Source organism: Cetorhinus maximus, chromosome 14 (genome assembly GCF_964194155.1).
Source record: "Cetorhinus maximus chromosome 14, sCetMax3.hap1.1, whole genome shotgun sequence".
NCBI classification, from domain to species: Eukaryota; Metazoa; Chordata; class Chondrichthyes; order Lamniformes; family Cetorhinidae; genus Cetorhinus; species Cetorhinus maximus.
Genome location: NC_135892.1, coordinates 102,666,278 through 102,689,277, shown reverse-complemented (window position 1 = coordinate 102,689,277; position 23,000 = coordinate 102,666,278). Strand labels below are relative to the sequence as shown.

The following is a 23,000-nucleotide window of genomic DNA, read 5'->3' as shown; positions in this document are numbered from 1 at the left end:
CAGTATCTAAATGCAAGTTCATTCTTTTCCTTAACTAGATAATATCAAATAAAAGTCCATCAAAATAGGGATGAAATGTGTGGCTTTAAAATAGGCACCGCGTTAGATCTCCAATTTTCTAACTCTGCTTCATCTGGACTAAATGCAATATTTACTAGTATGCAATGCCATAGAAGATTGACTATATAAAGATATGTCTGCATCATTTTCATTAAATTCCTATGTAAACTCAACTCTTGTCAATAGCGCAGTTACTTTTACTTTTTTTTAATAAGCTTTGATATTTTAAAAGATGAGGACAGGGTTATGACTCGTAAAGGAAATTAAATGACATACATGTGCCCTGGTCATCCTTGCCCTGAAGACTACCCTTGAATTTAACTCTCAGTACAATGTCATAGGAAATTGATAAGTATATATTAGAAGCAGAAAAGGGTGCCAAGATCCTGACTTGAGATAACCTTGTAACTTATCTCCAACTTCAATGATTCCAAATTATCCAGCATCATACATTACCTACTAATCTGAGAGTTTTTACCTTAATAATTAAGAATAGATGTAGAATACTTTCAAAACCAAGAATATATCAGCTGCATTCTCATTCATTAGATGTCAGTACTAGTCTTCAATAAACTCTAACAGTTAATCACCTCCATTTCCTGAACCCTTGAGAACTATCCTTTAGCAAGTATTCACCACTGGATCTCGATTGTTTCCAAGACTTTGCCTGCAGCAGGTGTTAATTGGAAACTATAGTTGAGTAAATTTGTTTTTAGACCCTTTTATTTTAAATACTTGCGCACATTTCTGGGCATATATGTGCAAAATACTAATTGTCACTTAAGATGTGTTAAGTATTCCTATATTCTTTATTTCTGTTGGCTTAATACTTTTGGTTTATATTTAATCCAGTAATTTTCAATGCCAGTGCACCTAATTACCCAACTATTCTTAAAGGAGTTAATTGATGTACCAGAACTTTTTTCAGCTTCATATATCCATTACGCTGGGGTTGCGGGGAGGAGAGTGAAAGACGTACATGTTATGATTTCTGCCTGGGTAGGGGGAGGGGAGGAGGGCAAGTTAAGATTTCTGCTGCTGTTACTTTCTTGAAACTTGCAAATACTTACCTTTAATTCTTCCAAGTCAAATAACATGCTTACATTTACATTTTAAAGTCAGGATCCACATAGCAGTTTGCATTTATGTAGTTCCTTTAACATAGTAAAACATCCCAGAGCACTGCACAGGAGCAGTATCAGAAAAAATTGACTTAGACAAAAAGGAGATATTGGGACTGGTGACCAAAGGGTTGATTAAAGAGGTCGGATTTAAGCAGATTTGAACAAGAACAGAGGGGTGGAGCAACAGATGTTTGAGTAGGGAATTCAAGTTTAGGGTTTACACAACTGAAGGTAGAGCTACCAATACTGGGACAATGACAGTGGGGGATGCACAAGAGTCCTAAGTTGGAGGAAAGCAGAGTTCTCTTGGTGCAGGCTGGAGGAGGTTACAAAGATCATGGAGGGATTTGAAAACAGAGATGAGAATTTTAAAATTGAGCTGTTGCCAGACTTAGAGCCATTGTAGATCAGTGAACATAGAGTTGATGAATGACTAGGCCCTCATGCGAGTTTAGATACGGTCAGCAAAGTTTTGAATGTGATCAAATATATGGAGAGTGGAAGGTAGGCAGCCAGTCAGGGAAGCAATGGAATATTCTAGATAATAAAAGCATGGAATAAGGTTTCCAGCAGCAGGTGGCCTGTTTCAGGAGCAGAGACTAGCGATATTACCGAGGTGGAAGTAGGCGATCTTTGTGATGCAGCAGATATGGCAGCGGTTCAAGAAGGCAGCTCACCACCCACCTTCTCAAGGGTAATTAAGGATGGGCAATAAATGCTGGCCTAGCCAGCGACACCCACACCCCATGAATGAATTTTAAAAATGGATGCTTGAGGTGAGCAGTCTGATTCAGCTTGAGCAGTGGCCAGGGAGAGGGATGGAATCAGTGGCTACAAAACAGTGTTTGTGGTGGACTGCAAAGACAATAGCATCAGTAATTGAAGGAAATGCCAGCTCTTCCTGAACTCTGGACAAGCAGTGGTGGCTGGTGAGGGGTGGTGAGTTGGATGGTTGAGAGAAGTGGTAGTGAGCTAGGGCTGAATATCATCAGCATAGATGTGGGACCTGACATGTCTTTGATGTTTCCGAGAGGCAGCACACAGATAAGAAATGGGATGACTTGGAGAATTTGAGAGATAATAATGTGTGGAAAGTCACACTCATGCTATTTTATAATATATAGTAGGGGCCTCTAGTGGCAGCAGAAGAATACTCCATTAACTTTACCTACAATCAGGTGGATGGTGTCTGCAATGTCATTGCGCAATAAAGAGAATAAAAATTAGCTTAAATTATCCCAGACAGAAATCATGGTGTAACTGGAGTTTCACTGTTAGTTAATATTGTTTATAATATATTACAATGCAGTAAGTTACAAAAATAGGATCATACTGTAAAGTTGTTGAGTTTAAAACAAAAGGAAAATTGGCAGTCCTTTCCTATTTTCAAAACTGCCAGCACCCTCATGTGCTGTTCCACTTCCAGAGCCAGTTAGTTGTCTGAAATGAGATGCCGACAAGTAGGATTTTACCTGAAGCATTGTGCAATATACATGTGCTTTTATCAATAATCAATTATTAAAATTATAAATAGATTTGAATAATGAGGGGAGCAAAAACTACAGTACTTTTAAGCAGTAAAATTTCTTGGCAACTATCACAGATTTTCAACTCTAAAGAAAGAAAATTAAGATGATCTACCTTCGGTAATGTGTACCCAGATAATCTTCTACATTAAAAGCATATAATGACAATTTTAAGAGTAATTTTATGATGCCATTGGGAAAAAAATCATCCATATTTTAAAATATTTTAAAATTGCCTTTTGTAGTTTTCATTTAGCAGCTATTTTAGCTTTTTAATCCCATTATATTTGCAAAATACCTGTACACACAACCCTATGTCAATGTCTATAAACAGGACCTAGAAAATTAACCCTTGTTTTTTGGATCGCTATTAAGGAATTTAAACTTTTAACGATAAAGATTTCACTTGCATAAGACATTCAAAAGTTAAATCAGTCTCACTTTTTCATTTTAATAAGCCAGTTCTCAGTTTTGATATTTTGAATCATTACAGCACAGAAACAGGCCCTTGGCCAATTTTTATTGTTTTTATCCACAAGCCACCTAGGCTCATCCTGTTCTTTTTGCTTGTTCCTCCTACATTTTTAATCATGTTTTTTCAAACAGCTATATAATTACCTTGGACTCTGCTTTAACATTGGTTTGTAACAAAGAACTGCACATTCTAACTTCTCTCAAAAAGATTCTCCTGACCTCCTTAACAATGCATGACTATTAATGTTATAATGTTTTCTAATTTTGCATGAAATCTGTTGGGTCATTCCCCTAACATTCTCTATTCTCATGAAAATAAAAAACTGCAACTTCTAAGGCCTATTTTGATAATGTGATCCCTCATCCCTGTTTTCAAATCCTTCTGCACCTTTTCCCTTGCTTTTAGATTCTCCCTTTAATGTGGTAACTGAAACAGTATTCCAACTCAAGCTGGCCCATGTGCTTGTAAAAGTGGAAATCTGAAATACACTAAATTTACTTTTTCCCTTCTCAACCCCCAAGAGCCCAAACACTTCTGCCAGGTGAAAGTAATTTACTTGTACTCTTTTCAACTTATTGTACTGTATTTGCTGCTCATGATGCAGTCTTTTCTACATTGGGGAAATCAAATGCAGATTGGGTGACTGCCTTGTGAAACACCTCCATTCACTTACCAATTCCTTACTGCCCAAGAAGCTTCCTTTTAACCCTACATGTTTCTTTCAGCCCTCTAAATATCAACATACTCATGAAGCTGTATTCTCCTTAATTCTAGGTGCCATGTTATCAAATGCTTTTGAAAATCCATAAGAAACTATCTCCTATATTTCCTTCATCTGCTTCTGTTTTTTTTCAAATAATTCTGTACAGTTTGTCAAGCATGCCTTTCAGATTCTGAATGGCTTGTGTTTCTCCAAGTACTTTTGTCGTTTCATCCTGCATTACTCAAGTAACTTACCAAAGAAAAGCTAACTGCTATAATGGTACAGCTGATCCTGGTCTGCTCCTTTGAAGATGGGTGTCACATTTGCCACTCATTAATTATTTGACCATTTTTTTTCTAAGAACTTTGGAAAAAAAATTGTAGCCTGAGACAAAAGTTATGATTGTATAAGGAAAAATGAGGTGATAAATGCTACTTATATTACTACAATTTCTGTATGTAAATGATTATTTTTACAGAAATGGAGCTTTCATATTTACTCAGATGTAGGAAAATAATTTAGGAAATATCTGCATGTAAAATGGGGGAATTGGAATAACAAACATTTTTAATGACTCTCAATGCACTCTTCAGCAAGACATATTCCAACTGGAAAGACAGTGAAAAGTGCGAAAATATTCTAGATCAGAGTGCAACATTTTACATCCAGTTACACACAAGAATGAAGGCTACTCACATTTCTAGAGCTTGTAGGAAAATACATTTTAATGTAAACCTCAAAATAGTTATCACCTTTTACATACATTTTAAATTGATAGCATCTCAAAGTTTACATTAGTTGTGTTTCAATTAAGATAAATTGAAATAATCTACACATATTGTTTTATACAAATATCTTTTCAATACAGAATCAAAATACTGAAGAAGGCTGATATCAAGTTGTCTGTGAAATCCAGGTTAAAGATCACACAACCGGTAAACATGTTATAAAAGGTTTGTGTTTGCACAGTTATGCTGCAATTTTGTAACAATGTTGCTGCTTATAGTTGCTGCTATGTGCTCAGCAAAATATACTCCTTTTAAACTGTGGATCATTGACTATTATAAAGTGATGTGAGACACAAGCAAAGAAACATTTTTTTATAAAATCATGTACATCACTTCAAGAAACACTACTAAGTGAGTCTGACCAAGATGAGAACATATTTATCTGCAACTCAAGTCAAGCACTCAGACATCTTACAATGGTGATTGTCATGTACAAACAGAAGTTGTAATCTAATAGTGTTGAAGAACAAACTAAACCTCACCATGATGGGGTACACCTTTTATTTAACCTTTTATAATATATTTACAGTATATCTGTATTTAGTCATATCAAAAATATGTACAAAACTAATCAATTAAAATGTTTATTTATATTGCTGCAGGCTGACATCCTGTTGATCGTTTGTTGGTTCACTGGTCTTACATAACAGGAGGCTAAAGAGGGAGACAGAAAATGGATATTTTAAGTCTGGTTTTCAGCAAATATCCCTTATTAACTGCACCATTTCCCACATCTGCTGGATTCTTAGAATTTCACCAGTGGTTAGAATTGCTGCTCCAGTAAACAAGTGCTTCATGAAAACTTCACATTTTAGTCTCTTGCAAATCACCCCCTGAAAAACAGACTGTCATGCTAGTGATTTTCATCTTCACTTGAGTAAATATGTAGTGCATAAGTAACCGTTGCATTTGAAAATGAGTTTCAGTAGATAAGGGATTGATTGTGTTCGAAGTAGTGAAATCACATAGTGACAAAAGTTAATTTCAGGCACATTTTGTTGAGCTTCCTGTTTCTAGGAAAGAAGAAACAAATATTGTTTACTGTGACCAGTTTGGTTCACATCAGACTGTGCAGCTGTGCAAAACAGGAAGTGGACTCTGTTCAATAGGGCAGATAACATGAGAAAAACCATCCCATTTTAGTCTAGTAATACATTTTAGTAAAATGTACATAATTTTTAATAGAATATCCGACAAAACAATTAACTAAAACATTCAACGCATGAAATTTAGTTTGAAAAGACCAAGCAAAGAAGAAAAAGTGTTGGTGTCCCTGGGGAGCAGTAGTACATGAGTGGATCAACCAGCAGTTAGGAAGGCATTAGGGCTGCCGGCTTCAAGTAAATAAATATTTCCACTAAGCAGCCCCAATGACTGAGTCCCAGGTTCACCACTGTGAGGGTCATGCAATTAACCTCAATGCACCCATGGATTAATCAGGATTCCAACTTTTGATCAATATATAATGACCCCTATTGGAAAGTGCATGTGCCTGCACTTCAGGTGAAATGTCAGACAGCCCAGGTGGAATTATACAAGAGCAATAGGGAATTTTCTTGGTCCTGCTGTCGTTCTAATGAATAAAATTGATGTTTTTTAATATTTAAAGCTTTCTGTAGCGGTTCAAGAGGGCAGCTCACCACCACATTCTCAAGGGCAATTAGCCAGTGACGCCCACATCCCATAAATGAGATGGGTACAAAAAGTGATCGTGCTGAGATTGCAGTCTGCAACACAGCTATATGGTAAAGGTGTATTAGGAATACAGTTAAGTTAACACTTTTTATTTCATGGGATGTAGATGTCGCTGGCTAAACCAGCATTTGTTGTCCATCCCTAATTGCCCTTGAGAAGGTGGCGGTGAATACTCCAACAATGCAGTTACAAAGGGAGTTCTAGGATCTTGATCCAGCGGATAGTGAAGGAACGATGATATAGTTCCAAGGCAGGATGGTGCGTGGTAGGAGAGAATTGCAGGTGTTGGTGTTCCCATGCATCTGCTGCCATTGTCTCTCTGGATGGTAGAGATCGCAATTTTGGAAGATGGTGTCAATGGGGCTGAGTTGCTGTACATTCTGTATGTAGTACACACTGTTGCCACTGTGCATCAGTGGTGGAGGGAGTGATTGTTTAAGTTGGTAGATGGGGTGCTGGTCAAGCGGGCTGCTTTGTCTTTGCTGCTGTCAAGCTTCTTGAGTGTTGTTGCAGTCGCACTCATCCAGACAAGTGGAGAGTATTCCATCACGCTCCTCTTTGTGCCTTGTAGATGGTAGACATCTACCATTTGGGGAGTCAGGAGATGAATTACTTGCCTCAGAATTCCCAATCTCTGACTTCCTTTTGTGGCCACAGTATTTATATGGCTGGTCCAGTTCAGTTTCTGGTCAATGGTAACCCCCAGGATGATAGTGGGGAATTCAGCAATGGTAATGCCATTGAATGTCAATGGGAGATGGTTAGATTCTCTCTCAATTCTAAAAAAAAATGATTATAAATGGTAAAAACCTAAAAATTGTAAATGTTATAGAAAATAATGATTTCATTCTTTTCATTAATCAACCCATTGATCCTGTGACATCAGTCACCTGTTTCAGCAGCTTTATATATTAAAAAATTATAATTTGGCACCTGTATGTCTTGCAAAAAGCTGATAATGGAGCAACAAAGCTCCCATAACTAAATAACTCTCTCATTCTGCATCAATTTAACTAAAATCAGTCAAATTATTATCTATAAAATATACAGAAAACAAATCTATAGATCTGTATCAGACTTAACCCATTTACTATTGGAATGTACATTAAGAAATTTAGTTACATACTGTATAAATACTTTAGATAACTTTTACAATGAGAGTTTTTCATTGCTGTCTAAGGAATAAATATTGCTCTTACAAAGCAGATATGATGCAATGAAGTGTCAGAAATAATGCAAAAAAATCTTGGTGGAATGTATGAGTCAGCTTACTGATACCGTGAAGCTGATTTCCTCTGTTACACTACCTCTAAAGCTTGGTGAAATCCCAACCTGAAAGCCAAGCAAGGCCACATAGCTAATTTGCATCTGCAGGTATATAAAAATTCTACAGTGAGTGAAGCAACTGGGACATGGAGCATGTCTGTCCTTAGAAAGATCCGTCAACAATCTTGAGGCAAGTAGCTCATGACATGTTTGCCCTCACTTGCAGCCCTACGTAAAGACTGCAAACTCTTCTTTAAAATATTTAGCTCATTCTTCTTGGTAATTAAATCTGATCTATACCGAAACAAATGGCTGAAAAAGCTAACATGCAAGAATCCTCAAGAAAACTAGGCTTAAATTTTTGCAGTAGAGCGGTACAACTTATTTGTCTATTGAAGAAGTGTTATAGCCCTATTTAGCAGGCTGCAGATAGGATAGGGTATATTTTCCATCTGTTGGCTTGGTCCCAAATTGGCATTGGAAAATCAGGCAGGGGAATCCTTCTTTTGCAGGCCCACCACTTGATTCACAAAGCATACAATCTTTCAATCAGCCTAAGGTTCTCTTACACAAAATGTGCAAGAGCTTAACTTAAATATTATAATCAATTAGTGTTAATAAAGCACAGCTGATTTGGATCATGACATGCATTTTGTTTGTGTGATGGAGTTCTTAAAGGGCAAGATGCTATATTTTCATTTTTCCAATGCCATTTTACTGCTATTTTTTAAGGAATTAAATTTTAAAATTGTTTTGTATTCCCTCCATAGTCTCTGAACATGTAAGGAATGTTTATATTGAGACAAAAAAATAGAATTTCTGGAAAATCACTAGAAAGCTGACTATAATTGGAATATTTGCAGGACTAGACCACAACATGAAATTTAAAAAGGGCATATATAAAGGTACACTTACAATACAAACATACATAGGAGTGACAAGGCATTCAAGTACAACTTAAGAGTCCAGGGAGGTCTCCAAGTTAACTGATGATGCTTAGTTGGATGATGACGCTTAGTCTTAAAGTGTTTCAAATGTATGGTTGAAATGATACAGGATGAAAGAAGGCATGCCAGGAAGATTATCAGATACCAGATGCAGACTGCCGGCACTCAATATTATGCTACCAATTACTTCTGCAGGCCTTAGCAGACACCTGCCAATGACTGAGAACAACTGTCTCAGCAGGCTAAAGGTCAGCAAGGAGTCTCTTGTGGAACTATACCTTGTGCAAGGAAACTTATTGCCAACTAAAGGACCAGCAATAGAAACATTTACCATCACTCTTAACTTTTCTGCCTGTGTTTCTTTCCAGATTAGGGATGAAAGACCATTTGTTTCTCATATCTATATCGAACATGTGACTGATACAACAGTCAGCAGAACCAGCACTTACATCTTCTTTCCCAGTGAATACCAACAGAAGAATAGCACTGCTGCCCAATGTCAGTTGCATTTTTCAAACTTTACAGGGCACTGATATGGTAGGCAGGCATCAGGTTCTAGGGGCATCCAGAGAGACAACCTGAGAAATGACTACCACATCCAAGGAAGACAGCAGCCACACACATTACCCACTCCTGACTTGGCAGACAGTGACAAAAAGAGGACTCTTTTGAAGCTCTGTAATTGGAATGAGCACACTTTAATATGGCTCTATTGGAGGGTGAGTCTGGTGACAGCACTCGTAATTCAGGCTCCAATAGCAACAGCAGTTAAAAAGTTTGTAGTTATAGCTTAGGGTCGAGCTGCCTGTACCAGCCTCTGCCTCTTGGCACTCCCTTGCTGTCCTTAGTGGACTGTGCTGAAGGTCTGAGATGTTTACTTTGAAAAAAATATTATGTTCCTGCTCTACTTCTGCCACCACCAGTTGCTTTTTCCACACCTGTTCTGTGACTCATTTTTAAATTTGAGGAGTGTAATGGAGAAGCAGAATAATTGGGGAATTACAGGTGAGAGTGAAATAAAAATGCTGGAAACACAACTTTTCAGGTCTTCGTCAGAATTAACTCTTTCTTTCTACAGATGCTGCCTGACCTATATATTTCCAGCATTTTCTGTTTCTATTTCAGATTTCCAGCATCTGTAGCATTTTGCTTTTGTTGCAGATAAGACTGAAGTGAGGCAAAGGTGCTCAAAAACAAAGGACCAGAGGAAACAGAAGGTGGCAAATGTATTACGGGATTAAGCAGGACAAATAGGACAAGGCATGAGTGCCTGAATTTTGGACAATTGAGTTTATAAGAATGGTAAAGAAGGGGGTGAGTGTAGAGGTGACACTTATGTGGATAATAATTTCAATTGTGGTGGAGCTAAGGTAGGTATATTAACATTGACAGATCCATGAAGATTTATTAGAGACCTTTGCCAGTTTGGTGCTGAAACCAGTGCAGAAACTGGACTGAAGATATTTGAAGAGGGGAGTGTTGAGCACAGACCTCTAGGAGGCATATCTAACTCAAAGTTTAGATGTGGGGTTATGGTTGAAGAGAATGGGCTGGGGTAGTACATAAATCTACAATGTTGAGGATCTTTAGATGGTTCTTTCTAATTGCTACAGAGATGGGGATACATTGTACTCTAAATAATATTATTTTAAACTTCCAGTTTTGTAAGATTAATTTATTTGGGGCCACCGTTTACCATTTTCCAACTATATGGTTGGGTGGACAACCACCACAACTAACATTTATATAGCATATTTAAGTAGAAAAACATGTCAAGGGTGGAGTTAGAGATGACTGAAGACATTGTCAAAGATATAGGTTTTAAAAAGATTTTTGAAGAGGTATGATGATGAAAAGACTGCAGCTGTGCCACCTTTGGTGGACTAGAAGGATTAGGAACTAGAGTTGGAAGAAGTTATAGTGGATATGAGGCTAGTTCATCTTTGAGATCAGAGAATAATCTGCCTAACCTTTGTTGTCCAGCATCTGAGTTGTGTCAAGGTCCAAAGTTAAGCCTGCCTGATAGTCATGGTTTTGAATTTTAACATAGTTAGTAATAAAATTAGCTCACTTATTTGCTAATATTCAGCTTTCCTCCTCAGATAGCAAAGTTTACATTTGGAGATCATTCTAAAATTTGTTTGTGCTGACCTTCCACTTAACACAACAAAAACAAAAATACCTGGAAAAACTCAGCAGGTCTGACAGCATCTGCGGAGAGGAATACAGTTGACATTTCGAGTCCGTATGGCTCTTCATCAGAACTAAGGAAATAGAGAAATGAGGCGAAATATAAGCTGGTAGAGGGGGGTACAGGTAGAGCTGGATAGGGGGCCAGTGATAGAGGCAAAGAAGAGATTGCCAAAGATGTCATAGACAAAAGGACAAAGGGGTGTTGATGGTGGTGATATTATCTAAGGAATGTGCTAATGGGGACATTAAGGGTAGCAAGCAGGACAAGCTAGTGGCAGATGGCCCTAGTGGGGGTGGGGTGGGGGGAAGGGATCGAAATGGGCTAAAAGGTGGAGATAAAACAATAGATCGAAATAAATTTAAAAATAGGTGGGAAAATAAAAATATATTTTAAATTATAAATTATTGGAAAAAGGGGGATCGGAAAGGGGCTGAGGATGGAGGAGAGAGTTCATGATCTGAAATTGTTGAACTCAATATTAAGTCCGGAAGGCTGTAAAGTGCCTAGTTGGAAGATGAGGTGCTGTTCCTCCAGTTTGCGTTGAGTTTCACTGGAACATTGCAGCAGGCCAAGGACAGACATGTGGGCATGAGAGCATGGTGGTGTGTTGAAATGGCAAGCGACAGGGAGGTCTGGGTCATGCTTGCAGACAGACCGAAGGTGTTTCACAAAGTGGTCAACCAGTCTGCGTTTGGTCTCTCCAATGTAGAGGAGACCGCATTGGGAGCAGCGAATGCAGTAGACTAAATTTAAGTGCAAGTGCACTTGAAAGGAGTGTTTGGGCCCTTGGATGGTGAGGAGGGGGGAAGTAAAGGGGCAGGTGTTGCACCTTCTGCGGTTGCATGGGAAGGTGCTGTGGGAGGGGGTTGAGGTGTAGGGGGTGATGGAGGAGTGGACCAGGGTGGTCTAAGGGCTCTCCGCTTCTTCCTCGAACAGAGGCCCAAACAATCCCCATCCACCACTAGTCCCCATTTGGCTGAACTTGTTCTCTCACTGAACAATTTCTCCTTAAACTCATCTCACTTCCTCCAAATAAAAGGTGTGGCAATGGGTACCTGCATGGGCCCCAGTTATGCCTGTCTCATTATGGGGTATGTGGAACATTCCTTGTTCCAGTTCTACACAGGCCCTCTCCCACATCTCTTTCCTCTGTACATCGATGACCACTTCGGTGCCGCTTCATGCTCTCGTCTGGCTCTGGAAAAATTTAACTTTGCTTCCAATTTCCACCCCTCCATCATTTTCACATGGTCCATCACTGACACTTCCCTTCCCGTCCTTGACCTCTCAGTCTCAATTTCTGGTGATAGACTGTCCCATTCTCTCGGTTCCTTCGCCTCTGTTCTGATGATGCCACATTCTAAAACAGCTCCTCTGACATGGCTTCCTTCTTCCTTAACCGAGGTTTTCCACCCACAGTGGTTGACAGGGCCCTCAACCGTGTCCGGCCCATCTCCCACGCATCCGCCCTCGGACCTTCCTTTCCTTCCCAGAACCATGTCCTCACTTATCACCCCACCAGCCTCTGTGTTCAAAGGATCATCCTCCGTCATTCCCGCCAACTCCAGCATGATGCCACCAAACACATCTTCCTTTCACCCTCCCGGTGGCTTTCTGCAGGGATCGTTCCCTCTGGGACACCCTGGTCCCCTCCTCCATCGCCCCTCAACCCTACACCTCAACCCCCTCCCACGGCACCTTCCCATGCAACTGCAGAAGGTGCAACACCTGCCCTTTTACTTCCCCCCTCCTCATTGTCCAAGGGCCCAAACACTCCTTTCAAGTGAAGCAGCACTTCACTTGCACTTCCCTCAATTTAGTCTACTGCATTTGCAGCTCCCAATGCGGTCTCCTCTATATTGGAGAGACCAAACGCAGACTGGATGACCGCTTTGCGGAACACTTTCGGTCTATCCGCAAGCATGACCTCCCTGTTGCTTGCCATTTCAACACACCTCCCTGCTCTCATGCCCACATCTCTGTCCTTGGCCTGCTGCAATGTTCCAGTGAAGCTCAACGCGAACTGGAGGAACAGCACCTCACCTTCCGACTAGGCACTTTACAGTCTTCCGGACTTAATATTGAGTTCAACAATTTCAGATCATGAACTCTCTCCACCATCCCCACCCTCTTTCCAATCCCCCTTTTTCCAATGATTTATAATTTAAAAAAATATATATTTTTATTTTCCCACCTATTTTAAAATTTATTTCGATCTATTGTTTCATCTCCACCTTTTAGCCCATTTCGATCCCTTCCCCCTACCCCACCCCCACTAGGGCCATCTGCTTGTCCTGCTTGCTACCCTTAATGTCCCCATTAGCACGTTCCTTGGATAATATCACCACTGTCAACACCCTTTTGTCCATGACATCTTTGGCAATATCTTCTTTGTCTCTACCTATCACTGGCTACCTGTCCTAGCCCCCTCTACCAGCTTATATTTCACCTCATTTCCCTATTTCCTTAGTTCTGATGGAGTCATACGGACTAGAAACGTCAACTGTATTCCTCTCCGCAGATGCTGTCAGGCCTGAGTTTTTCTAGGTATTTTCGTTTTTGTTTCAGATTTCCAGCATCTGCAGTATTTTGCCTTTTTCCTCTTACCACAACTTGTCTACACACATCCTTTCAGTATCAAATATATCTAATTTCAGAGGCCACTCCTTAATAGGAGTGAGGTGGCATTTACTACCAATCTCCTTTCTAGATCATCCTTCCCTTGGGCTGATGAGTCTTCCTTTGCTGGATTACAGACAGCAACATCTCAGCTGCAGAGTGTTTAACTTTGTGGGCTCAGCGTCCTGAAGGAACAACAACTCGTATGTTGAAGTGAACACTTTGTTACCAACACAAAATGGCAGCTCAGCTGGCCCTTAAAGTTGCTACTACAGCACTGGATTTTCTTCCTACCAGCTGTCCCACTGAAACAGATGCCCCTTAAAGGGCACTGATAGATAGATATGAATAGATAATAAATGTACTATGAGGAGAATTGGACCAGTTTTCAGTAGTTGCAGTTCTGACTGGCAGTTTTGGTGCCATTTCTTGGGGAGAATTAAGCCATGGATATCAACAGGATTCTGTTGATTGGAAGCAAGAGCTTGTGTCCGCATGAAGAGAGGAATAACAGATGATGCAGATGTCATGTTCAAGTCAGCTTTTACAGTAAAGAATATTCTGGTAAAAAAAAGTCTTTGTATAATCTTTACCAACATTTTTGTCCTATGTCGTGGATGTTTGGACAAAAACAAGAATTTTGTGTCTGCAAGAAAAAGAATTTTAAGGAGAAAGGACTTTTAAGTTTAATGCATTATTAAGTGAAATGTTAAGAAGTATGAAATAAAACTAGAAAATTAACCTGTCTCCTCTTGTGTGGATGTTGACTGACTTGCTGTGTATTTCTGGTTTCATTTCAAAGTTTGGATTCCTTTTGATTGGATGAGAAAGAAAGAAAAGAAAGTCACATTTACTTTCCGGTCTGTGAAATAGACACTGCCACTGTCAGCTTTGTTAGTACATGTCTTTAAGATTATAGTACACACACAAGAGTTAATCTTGCAGTTTGATACACAATCTGCCATTTATTTTTCTTCTAGCTTTTTTTAAGACCAAAATCCAATAGGATTTTTTTTCCATTTCTGGCCACTTTTGTGATATTTTCATCTGATTTTTTTCCACTCTGACCAGAAACCTGAGGTAGGAGGCACAGCACCCCTCTGCCTAACCTATGTTGTTAATGACATCCTAACAGGAACACAAAAATCAATATTCACACTCACATTCTGACCTTCACAGTTCAGTCTCACAAAATGACGCCATAAATCTCAAAGCAGCTTTTATGCTACAATCTACTCCAGAGTTTTTTTAAAAACTTGAATTAAACACCAAAACAAATTAATTATCTAATAATTTGAATTAAATGAGTAGACTGCATACATTGCAATTGAGAGAGATGAGATGGCACTCGGAACCCAACCTCTCAAATGTGCGGATATCAAAACGTCAAGTAGGCAGAGGGTAAACATGCTCTAAAATTAAAGTGCAGATATAATATTTGTTTGGCACTTCAGCCAGGCAGACCGAGAAGGATCTGGCTTGCCTACTCAGAATTGGTTGATCTAATGACAGCCTTCTTACTAGCACTGATACTAAATATCACTGCATGAAAAGAGCACTGATTACCCTCCTCTCTGAAACTAAACCTGATACTTGACACCATAGGATGCACATACAGCAGGGGTGCACTGCTGTTCCTTTAAAATATTGATCTATATATATATATAGGTTAACAGAAAGATGTGAAGGACATAGTTGAAGGGACACACCTTCACAGTACTAGTACTCAGCTAAGTTTACTGCAAACCAAAAATCGTGATATCCCAATTACTGCTGTGCAAAAGTTTTAAAATATGGTCCTGTCCTTTTTATATTTAATTCTTGGTTATCAAATTAGTTCTAGTTTTTTTTATTCTTTCATTGATTTGGGCATTGACTGGCAAGGCCAGCATTTGTTGCCCATCCCTAATTGCCCTTGAACTTGGCTTGCTAGGCCATTTCAGAGGGCACTTAAGAGTCAATCACATGTAGACTGGACTGTGTAAGGATGGCAGATTTCCTTCCCTAAAAGACATCAGCGAGCCACATGGATTTTTATAAGAATCTATGATAGTCTCAATAAGGTGACCATGAAACTAGTTTCATATTCCAGATTCCACCAGCTGTCATAGTGGGATTTTGTACCCAGGGTATTAGCCTGGGCTTCTGGATTCCTATTTCAGTGACAGTATCACTACACCACCATATTCCCAGTGCCAAATACACATTGGTTTCAATCCAAACATTTCAATACTGTTAAAGGAAGGTTGTTTTACTTGTACTGTACATCGGCTCTATATCTAAACCACTAACCATTGGAGTTTATATGAGTGGTGGGGATTGATTGATGATAAACGATGTGCAGTCCCAAGTATATAAATGTTGCTCCAAAATAATGAAGTAACTGGGGTCAATAATGAAAGAAAATTAACTTACATTTATGTCCCAAAATTAATACCTTACTATGTTTCGTTACATAGTGATGTATGTAGTTTGGTAATATTAAACCGGGGAGGGTGGATGGAGAAGTCAAGGCAAGTCATTCTATTCCTTTAACTAAGTGTGGAAGAAAAATGCAATTAATCTGAAGACAGGAGACCAGTGACTGTACTGCCATGTGCCTGGTACTGCAATGTATTTATGGCTGCATCAAGGAGCAGGAAACCAGAATCTCAATTTCATCTTCTGACTGTTAGACCGAGGATTCCCCTAGATAGAGCACTCCCACCAGAAGCAGCTGTGTCTGATCAGGGTCTGTCCTGTTTCAGATCTTAGGAATCTGCATATTATATATTTTGATGGAAATTTGTGGCAATGTCAATTCTGTATCTAACAAAAAATTAGTTTTCTGTGGCAGATGGAAGCAGTCCGCATCTGCGTGAGGGAGCAAATCCATACACTTCAAAGTAATTTTCTGACCCCTGTTTATGCAGATTACTTAACATGTATTCCAAATGCCAAGCATCATCTGCATTGTCATCCTATTGGGAGGGGTTGGAATGACACATTGTGACAGTGTTGCTTTATTCTACAGATCTAAAAAAAAATGGATCTGGAAACCTGTGCTTTGTGCCTTTAACCCTCACTTTGATTGACAGCTTCAACTGATTGTGAATAATATTTTTGATCTTTCTAATCCAGGGTACTCCTTGTTTTTATAGAGTATTTCTACTTTGTCCAGCAGCTAAGGAGTCAGGGCTACTGGGGCACTGAATGACCAACCAGTCTCAACAAAACCTCTTAATCATGAACAGTTGTTACTTCCAAGACTTGCTGGAGATCTAAGAGACTAAGAGGGTGATTTTCCCCAAATACTTTAGCATTAAAGAACCTCCAAGGTAGCCAAGATGGGTCTTAAGCTAAAATGCTGGTTTAAAGCCCACGTTTTGCACAAGACTCCTTGGTAAAGGATTTGAAGCTTTGACTAGGAATCGCCTCACTGAGAATTGTTGAGGGGCTGATTGCCACTTAAATTTCCTGCTAGTGTTAATTAATGAGACTGCATGACATTTTGGTGGCTAGCACCTGACCCTACCCCCTCCAACCAATTGGGAGTAAACAAGTCATTACAGGCATTTTTCAGCCTTACTTTAAGGTATATTATCCCCCAGTGTTTACTTGCTGCTGGAATTTGAAGAGGACTTTTGAAACACATTGGGAGACTTTCTGGAGCACATTGTCAAGACTTCAACATTCTACCAACATTTATTACAGAAATTATCTGAAGACTTCACTTTTTTTATTCATTCACTCATGGGATGTGGGTTTCGCTGGCTGGGCCAGCATTTATTGCCTATCCCTAGCTGCCTTTGAGAAGGTGGCGGTGAGCTGCCTTCTTGAACCGCTGCAGTCCATGTGGTGTAGGTACACCCACAGTGCTATTAGGAAGGGAGTTCCAGGATTTTGACCCAGCGACAGTGAAGGAACAGCGATATATTTCCAAGTCAGAATGGTGAGTGACTTGGAGGAGAACTTCTAGGTGGTGGCGTTCCCATCTATCTGCTGCCCTTGTCCTTCTAGATGGTAGTGGTTGTGGAAGCGTTTGGAAGGTGCTGTCGAAGGAGCCTTGGTGAATTCCTGCAGTACCTCTTTAGATGGTACGCACTGCTGCTACTGTGCATCAGTGGTAGAGGGAGTGAACGTTTGTGGATGTGGTGCCAATCAAGTGGGCTGCTTTGTCCTGGATGGTGTCAAGCTTCTCGAATGTTGTGAGAGCTGCACTCATCCAGTCAAGTGGAGAGTATTCCAACACACTCCTGAATTGTGCCTTGCAGATGGTGGACAGGCTTTGGGGAGTCAGGTGATGAGTTACTTGTCGCACGATTCCTAGCTTCTGACCTGCTCTTGTAGTCACAGTATTTATATGGCTAGTCCAGTTCAGTTTCTGGTCAATGGTAACCCCCAGGATGTTGACAGTGGGGGATTCAGTGATGGTAATGCCATTGAACGTCAAGGGGCAATGGTTAGATTCTCTCTTGTTGAAGATGGTCATTGCCTGACACTTGTGTGATGCGAATGTTACTTGCCACTTGACAGCCTGGATATTGTCCAGGTCTTGCTGCATTTGGACATGGACTGCCTAGAAAGAGTAAGTGCTGTGCTACTCAACCTTATTGGATACCTTATAGAGTCACTAGGAGAAAGGGAGTGCCTGGTCGTTGGATCTTGCTAGGAATCCCCCTTGATCTGCCGGAGGAATGGGAGGTAGAGATGAGGCCAGGCAGAGTAGCACCAGTTGCTGCAGGAGAGAGAGATAGGAGGGCAAGGCAGACCCATTGCACCCCTCCCCACCACTGCAGGTAAAGGACATCCCTCCTCCTCTGGACCTCCAGTGTCACTTCCAAGAATGTGTGACTTGGTTCCTGAGCCATCCTGCAACATACTGCTGTGTGTCAGCCAGTGCACTCTGTACCTTCAGTGGAACTAGGTTAGTGGAGTGCACATACACTGCTTCATGAAAATTACCTTTAATCATTGTCTGAGCACTAAATTTGCTGGGGTCTGTTTCAGCACCTCCAGACAAGTTCAAATTATGGTAATTAGCACTTAGGACCAAAATTGCATGCTGAAACCAAACTTTCAGAGAAAAGTGTTTGATTAACACAGCAACCATTCAGTGTCTGATTTCACCAAAATAACACCCTATAACTTTGCCTCTTGATTAACTGATTGTATATGTTGTCTGAGATATATGGTCTTTCAGAATGTTAGCTGTCAGTCAGAGATGAAGAGCATAACAGTGGCAACCTGCATATATGCTCTTATGTACCTCAGTTATAAAGGAATTAATTGTTCACCCTGCACTTGGCTTTCCCAGATTACACATGTGGTGAAACTTGGGAGTGAAAACTTGATTGCGGGAGGTGACTTCTGCCCGGGAATAATGGAAAGTATCTGGAAAAAACCTGAATCATAACAGCAGCTTCAAGTGGAGACTTGGGACAAAGTAAATGGGGAGGATGCAGTCAGACCATCTCAGTGCATCCTGGATGACTTACCCAGTAGCAAATCTCCATATTCAGGCATAGCGCAATTTCTGGAGATAGTCAGCTTTAGAACCTGGTGGGTCAGCGAGGGGCTGACTGAACGTGGTGAATTTCTGTACAATGAGAAAATGAGGTAGCTAATCTGCATACTCAGCTGTAGCATGATTTCGCAAGACAGTCACCTTTAGAACCTGGAAATAAAACACTGGGTGGTAATTTTAACCCACTTATTTTTGGGGATTAGTGTCAGGTGAGAGAGAATTTAAAAAAAATCTCAAACCTGACCCCCCTACCCACCTAATCTTGGGTTTAACTGAGGTGGAGCAGGGGGTGTGTAGTCAACCCATTCTTGGAAGCTGGTTGGACATTTCAATATTATAATGAGGTTGGCAGCCTGGCATGTAACCTGCCTTACAACTTGAACAAAAACAAAAATACCTGGAAAAACTCAGCAGGTCTGACAGCACCTGCGGAGAGGAACACAGTTTACATTTCGAGTCCGTATGACTCAGAGTCAGGTCATACGGACTTGAAACGTTAACTGTGTTCCTCTCCGCAGATGCTGTCAGACCTGTTGAGTTTTTCCAGGTATTTTTGTTTTTGTTTCGGATTTCCAGCATCTGCAGTTTTTTGCTTTTACAACTTTAACCTTGGCTGGCCTCTTTCCCAGGCCTTGGGAAACCCAACAGCTCAAAGGAAGTGAGAACAGCTTCAGCACTGCTTGTGGACCATGAGGAGCAGCAGTGCTTCCACCCAGCACTAGGCTACCTTGTTCCCTTCCACTTACACCCTCCTGACCCCATCCACTCATCCTACCACCCCATAAATCAGGGATCCGACTTCCCTGTCAATACCAGGACGTTATTTTTGTGGCAGTTTGTTTATTCAATAAAAAGCCTCTCCCCTTGTCTTTCCTTCATCTTTATGTGGATTTGACTGTGTAAGTAAGTAAGAGGTTGCTGTCGAGACTGCTGTTCTGCACCTAAAATGCAACACTGGGAATTGGCTGTGCTTGATGTTATTTGTTTACTGAAGTAATCTCAGATTAAAGTAGTATAGATAACAGACGAATCCTACTTTGCCTGTGACATTTCCTGATGATTTCAGGCACTGCACCTTTTCCAACAGGGCCTGTCTCTCCTTTAACAGCTCATTCTGCCTTTGTAGTAGTTCCACCACCTGCTGTGCACTGGCCTGACTGTGCTGATCCAACTGTTGCAGTCTGCAAAGAACAACCAGAAAAAAACACTTCAGAAGAAAATCTCTGCTCTGTTACAATGTGAACTGGTGTTTATTCGTATAGTTTTTATATTTATATCTAATTAATTCAACAGTCACAAGCAAAATGACGCACCATGAGCCTTGATCTCAGACTTAAGCAGAACTATTTAATATCAGTGACAGCCATTCTTGTTCCTGTGGCCATTCCACTGTGACATGGCATTAGTTCACATTTCTATCAACTTCCCTTTTAATAGTGAGTTGTAACCCTTTAAGGGCTATGGCCTGACCAAATTTCAGACGCCTCAATGAAGTAAGCCACAATCCAAACGCTTTAGGTAAAATGTTGCATGTGACAGTACCTATTCAAAGCAGGAGGAGAAAAGGATATTGACTGTAAGAATCAAGCAGGGCTGCTCCAAGTGCACCATACCACAGGCGTGTGCAGCACCGATTAAAGTGGTGCTCACTTCTGCAAGTGTCCTTAGATTGTCTGTGCATCTGATCCAGACATACCACTCTTTAGAGCTGTTAACTGAATCTGGTAGAGTCAAGTATCAAAGAGGCTTTGAACAGGTTAGTATAGAGAGCTCTTCACTTTAGCTTGAAAATATCAATATGGAGATGTCTAGCCAATAACTACAAAGCACATTGAGTAGGAATGTCTGTAGTTAGAGACTCAATGTTCTTTGATTTCCTCTCAGAAATAGCTACAGTCTCTAAAGGTTCAGATAACTGACCCACTTTACCCAAAACAGAGCGCCCTCCTTATGTACTTTCCATTCAGGAATCTTCAATTCTGCTCCTTTTTTCATTTATTACTAAGCAGATTTTTTTTTTGGCTTATGTTTTTTCTAATATTACTGACAAACCAATTTGATTGTAGTTGTTCAATGATAACCAGCATGGCCAGCACCCACTAAACCACAAACATCAGTGCTTCAGGTTTGAATCCTGCAAGGAGAGCCAGACGATGCAGCCATCAGTAACTAGTGCTAACACAGTTTTGTAACTTAAATGAGTTCAATATCAATTTAAATTGGCCAGGACCCCCTTGCGCATTCAGTTAAGCCTCGTCTGATCTTGGCTTTGTTTCAGGCCAACTGATTAAACTGCTAATTAATGTACAATTTTTTGCTGTTTTAGTTCTGGCAAGTTAAGTCCATCTTCCTATATTTGATAGTTACAAATTGAAACTCAGTAAATCCTTTCAGGAGGGATGTAACTCACATTCAGGTATCATGTTTATATTAAAATCAGCATAGGAAGGTAAAATCTGCTGCTTGCTGTCACTGCTTTGCTTTTCCAGAATCTAAGAATTCTTGGAAGATTACTACCAGTGCATCCACGATCTCTGTAGCAACTTCCTTTTATATCCAAGGGTGTAACCCATGAGGTCCAGTGCTATGACTGATAAGATGACCACATGGGCACGCCATGTTGTCAGAGAATTCAAACATCTTAAAGTGACACACCTGTTCTCATGATCACCCAAAAATCTTGTTCATTACTAGGCTAATCCTAGAACGTGTGGATGATTCCAGGAATGAAGACAGACCATAATTTTCATTAGCAGCTCAGCTGTCATCCTCTAAACAAGTGCTTGCTTGAACTTGCAATTCCAATTTACTAAAATCACTTACTATTTATTCCTTTCAAAAGAATTCTAATCCAGATGTAGCAGCAAAGAGTAGAATTTCATCCAGGAATAATGCTTTTCTTCCTTATTCATGTTTTCAATGTTCAACACTCTAATTATCGTCAATCCATTTTCCAGTTTCACATCAAGGCACAAGTATGTTAGAAAACTGGTGTTTGTGGTTGTTTAATTTAGCTTCACTTGCAGAAAGAGTCATTAGATGAATTTCAGTACAAATTGGTTATTTTGCACAAGCAATCTGTAAGAAATCCTAATTAAAGCATAACATTTCTTGGCAAATTACTTACACATTTATCAGGACTCAGCTGGCTGAGTTCTGCTATCTGCATGTGTTTCTTTTTGACTATTAAAAGAACACAAGCACATTCTTTGAGTCTATTATTTATTCAGCAGACTAATCATAGGAGGTGAGTGTACAACTATGTTCAAATTGTCCTTGTCACATTTCAAAGATTTATAAAAAATGTTATCTGTCTTGACTGGAACCAGTAGACCACTTTGCTGAAGCTCTTCAACGCCCACACTTACAGATTCAAGGTTGTTTGCCAAAGCAATCAATACAATCATGCTTACAAGCTGAGATTCACTGATAGACATCGTGAATTCAATTTAAAATGGCAATATTTAAGAAAATAGAAACAGGAGGAAGCCATTCAGCCCCTGAAGCCACAGAGAGATTAGGAAGTAAATAGCAGACTTCAGGGAAGGGCGAGTATTCCCATTCCTGATTACTGTCCAAGGAACCCTATTGGAATTATACATTTATGGATGCTGGGTCTGGACGGAATTGGACTTGCCATATCCCATGGTCATTACTAACAAGAACCTCTCCAACCTGTGTCCCTTACCACCTAGATCTTCCTACCCCCTTCCAGTCCACTTCATTCCATGTCTGTCCCTGAAAAAAAGGCAAGTCATTTGCAGGTGCTCTTTTCCATCTTCATTTGTCACAAGCTATACACCTGCTTAACAATTTCCTTGTCTCCAGTAAAACCTTTAACTCTCCTCTACACTCATCATTTCCCCTCAAATCCAAGGCACAGATATTTTTGTATCTGGCACACAACTAGTTTAACCATCCAGCACTAAATCTGGCAGGACCACATCAAGTACTGTCAGATCTCCCTGTCATCTATAAAAACCACCCAAGATCATTCTGGAAACCAAAGATAGCTCCAGTCTCCTTTACTATCAACCTTAAACACTCCTCCCCTGTCTCTTCTGCCCTCATTTCCAACAAGTGCGAGAAGCTCAGTG

The 23,000-nt window shown here is 40.1% G+C and overlaps 1 protein-coding gene across 1 annotated transcript in view; it reads right to left on the bottom strand.

Moving 5' to 3' along the window:
- Nucleotides 1-4,585: 4,585 nt before the first annotated feature.
- The window catches only part of sdccag8 (SHH signaling and ciliogenesis regulator sdccag8), a 416,860-nt gene continuing 398,445 nt past the window's right edge, over nt 4,586-23,000 (bottom strand). Inside the window, exons 17-19 of the mRNA XM_078557369.1 lie at nt 19,940-20,084; nt 14,140-14,208; nt 4,586-7,150 (exon numbers count right to left, since the gene is read on the bottom strand). Coding sequence (XP_078413495.1) covers nt 14,194-14,208; nt 19,940-20,084 — 160 coding nt within the window. The 3' untranslated portion in view covers nt 4,586-7,150; nt 14,140-14,193. The remainder of the gene's footprint in view (nt 7,151-14,139; nt 14,209-19,939; nt 20,085-23,000) is intronic.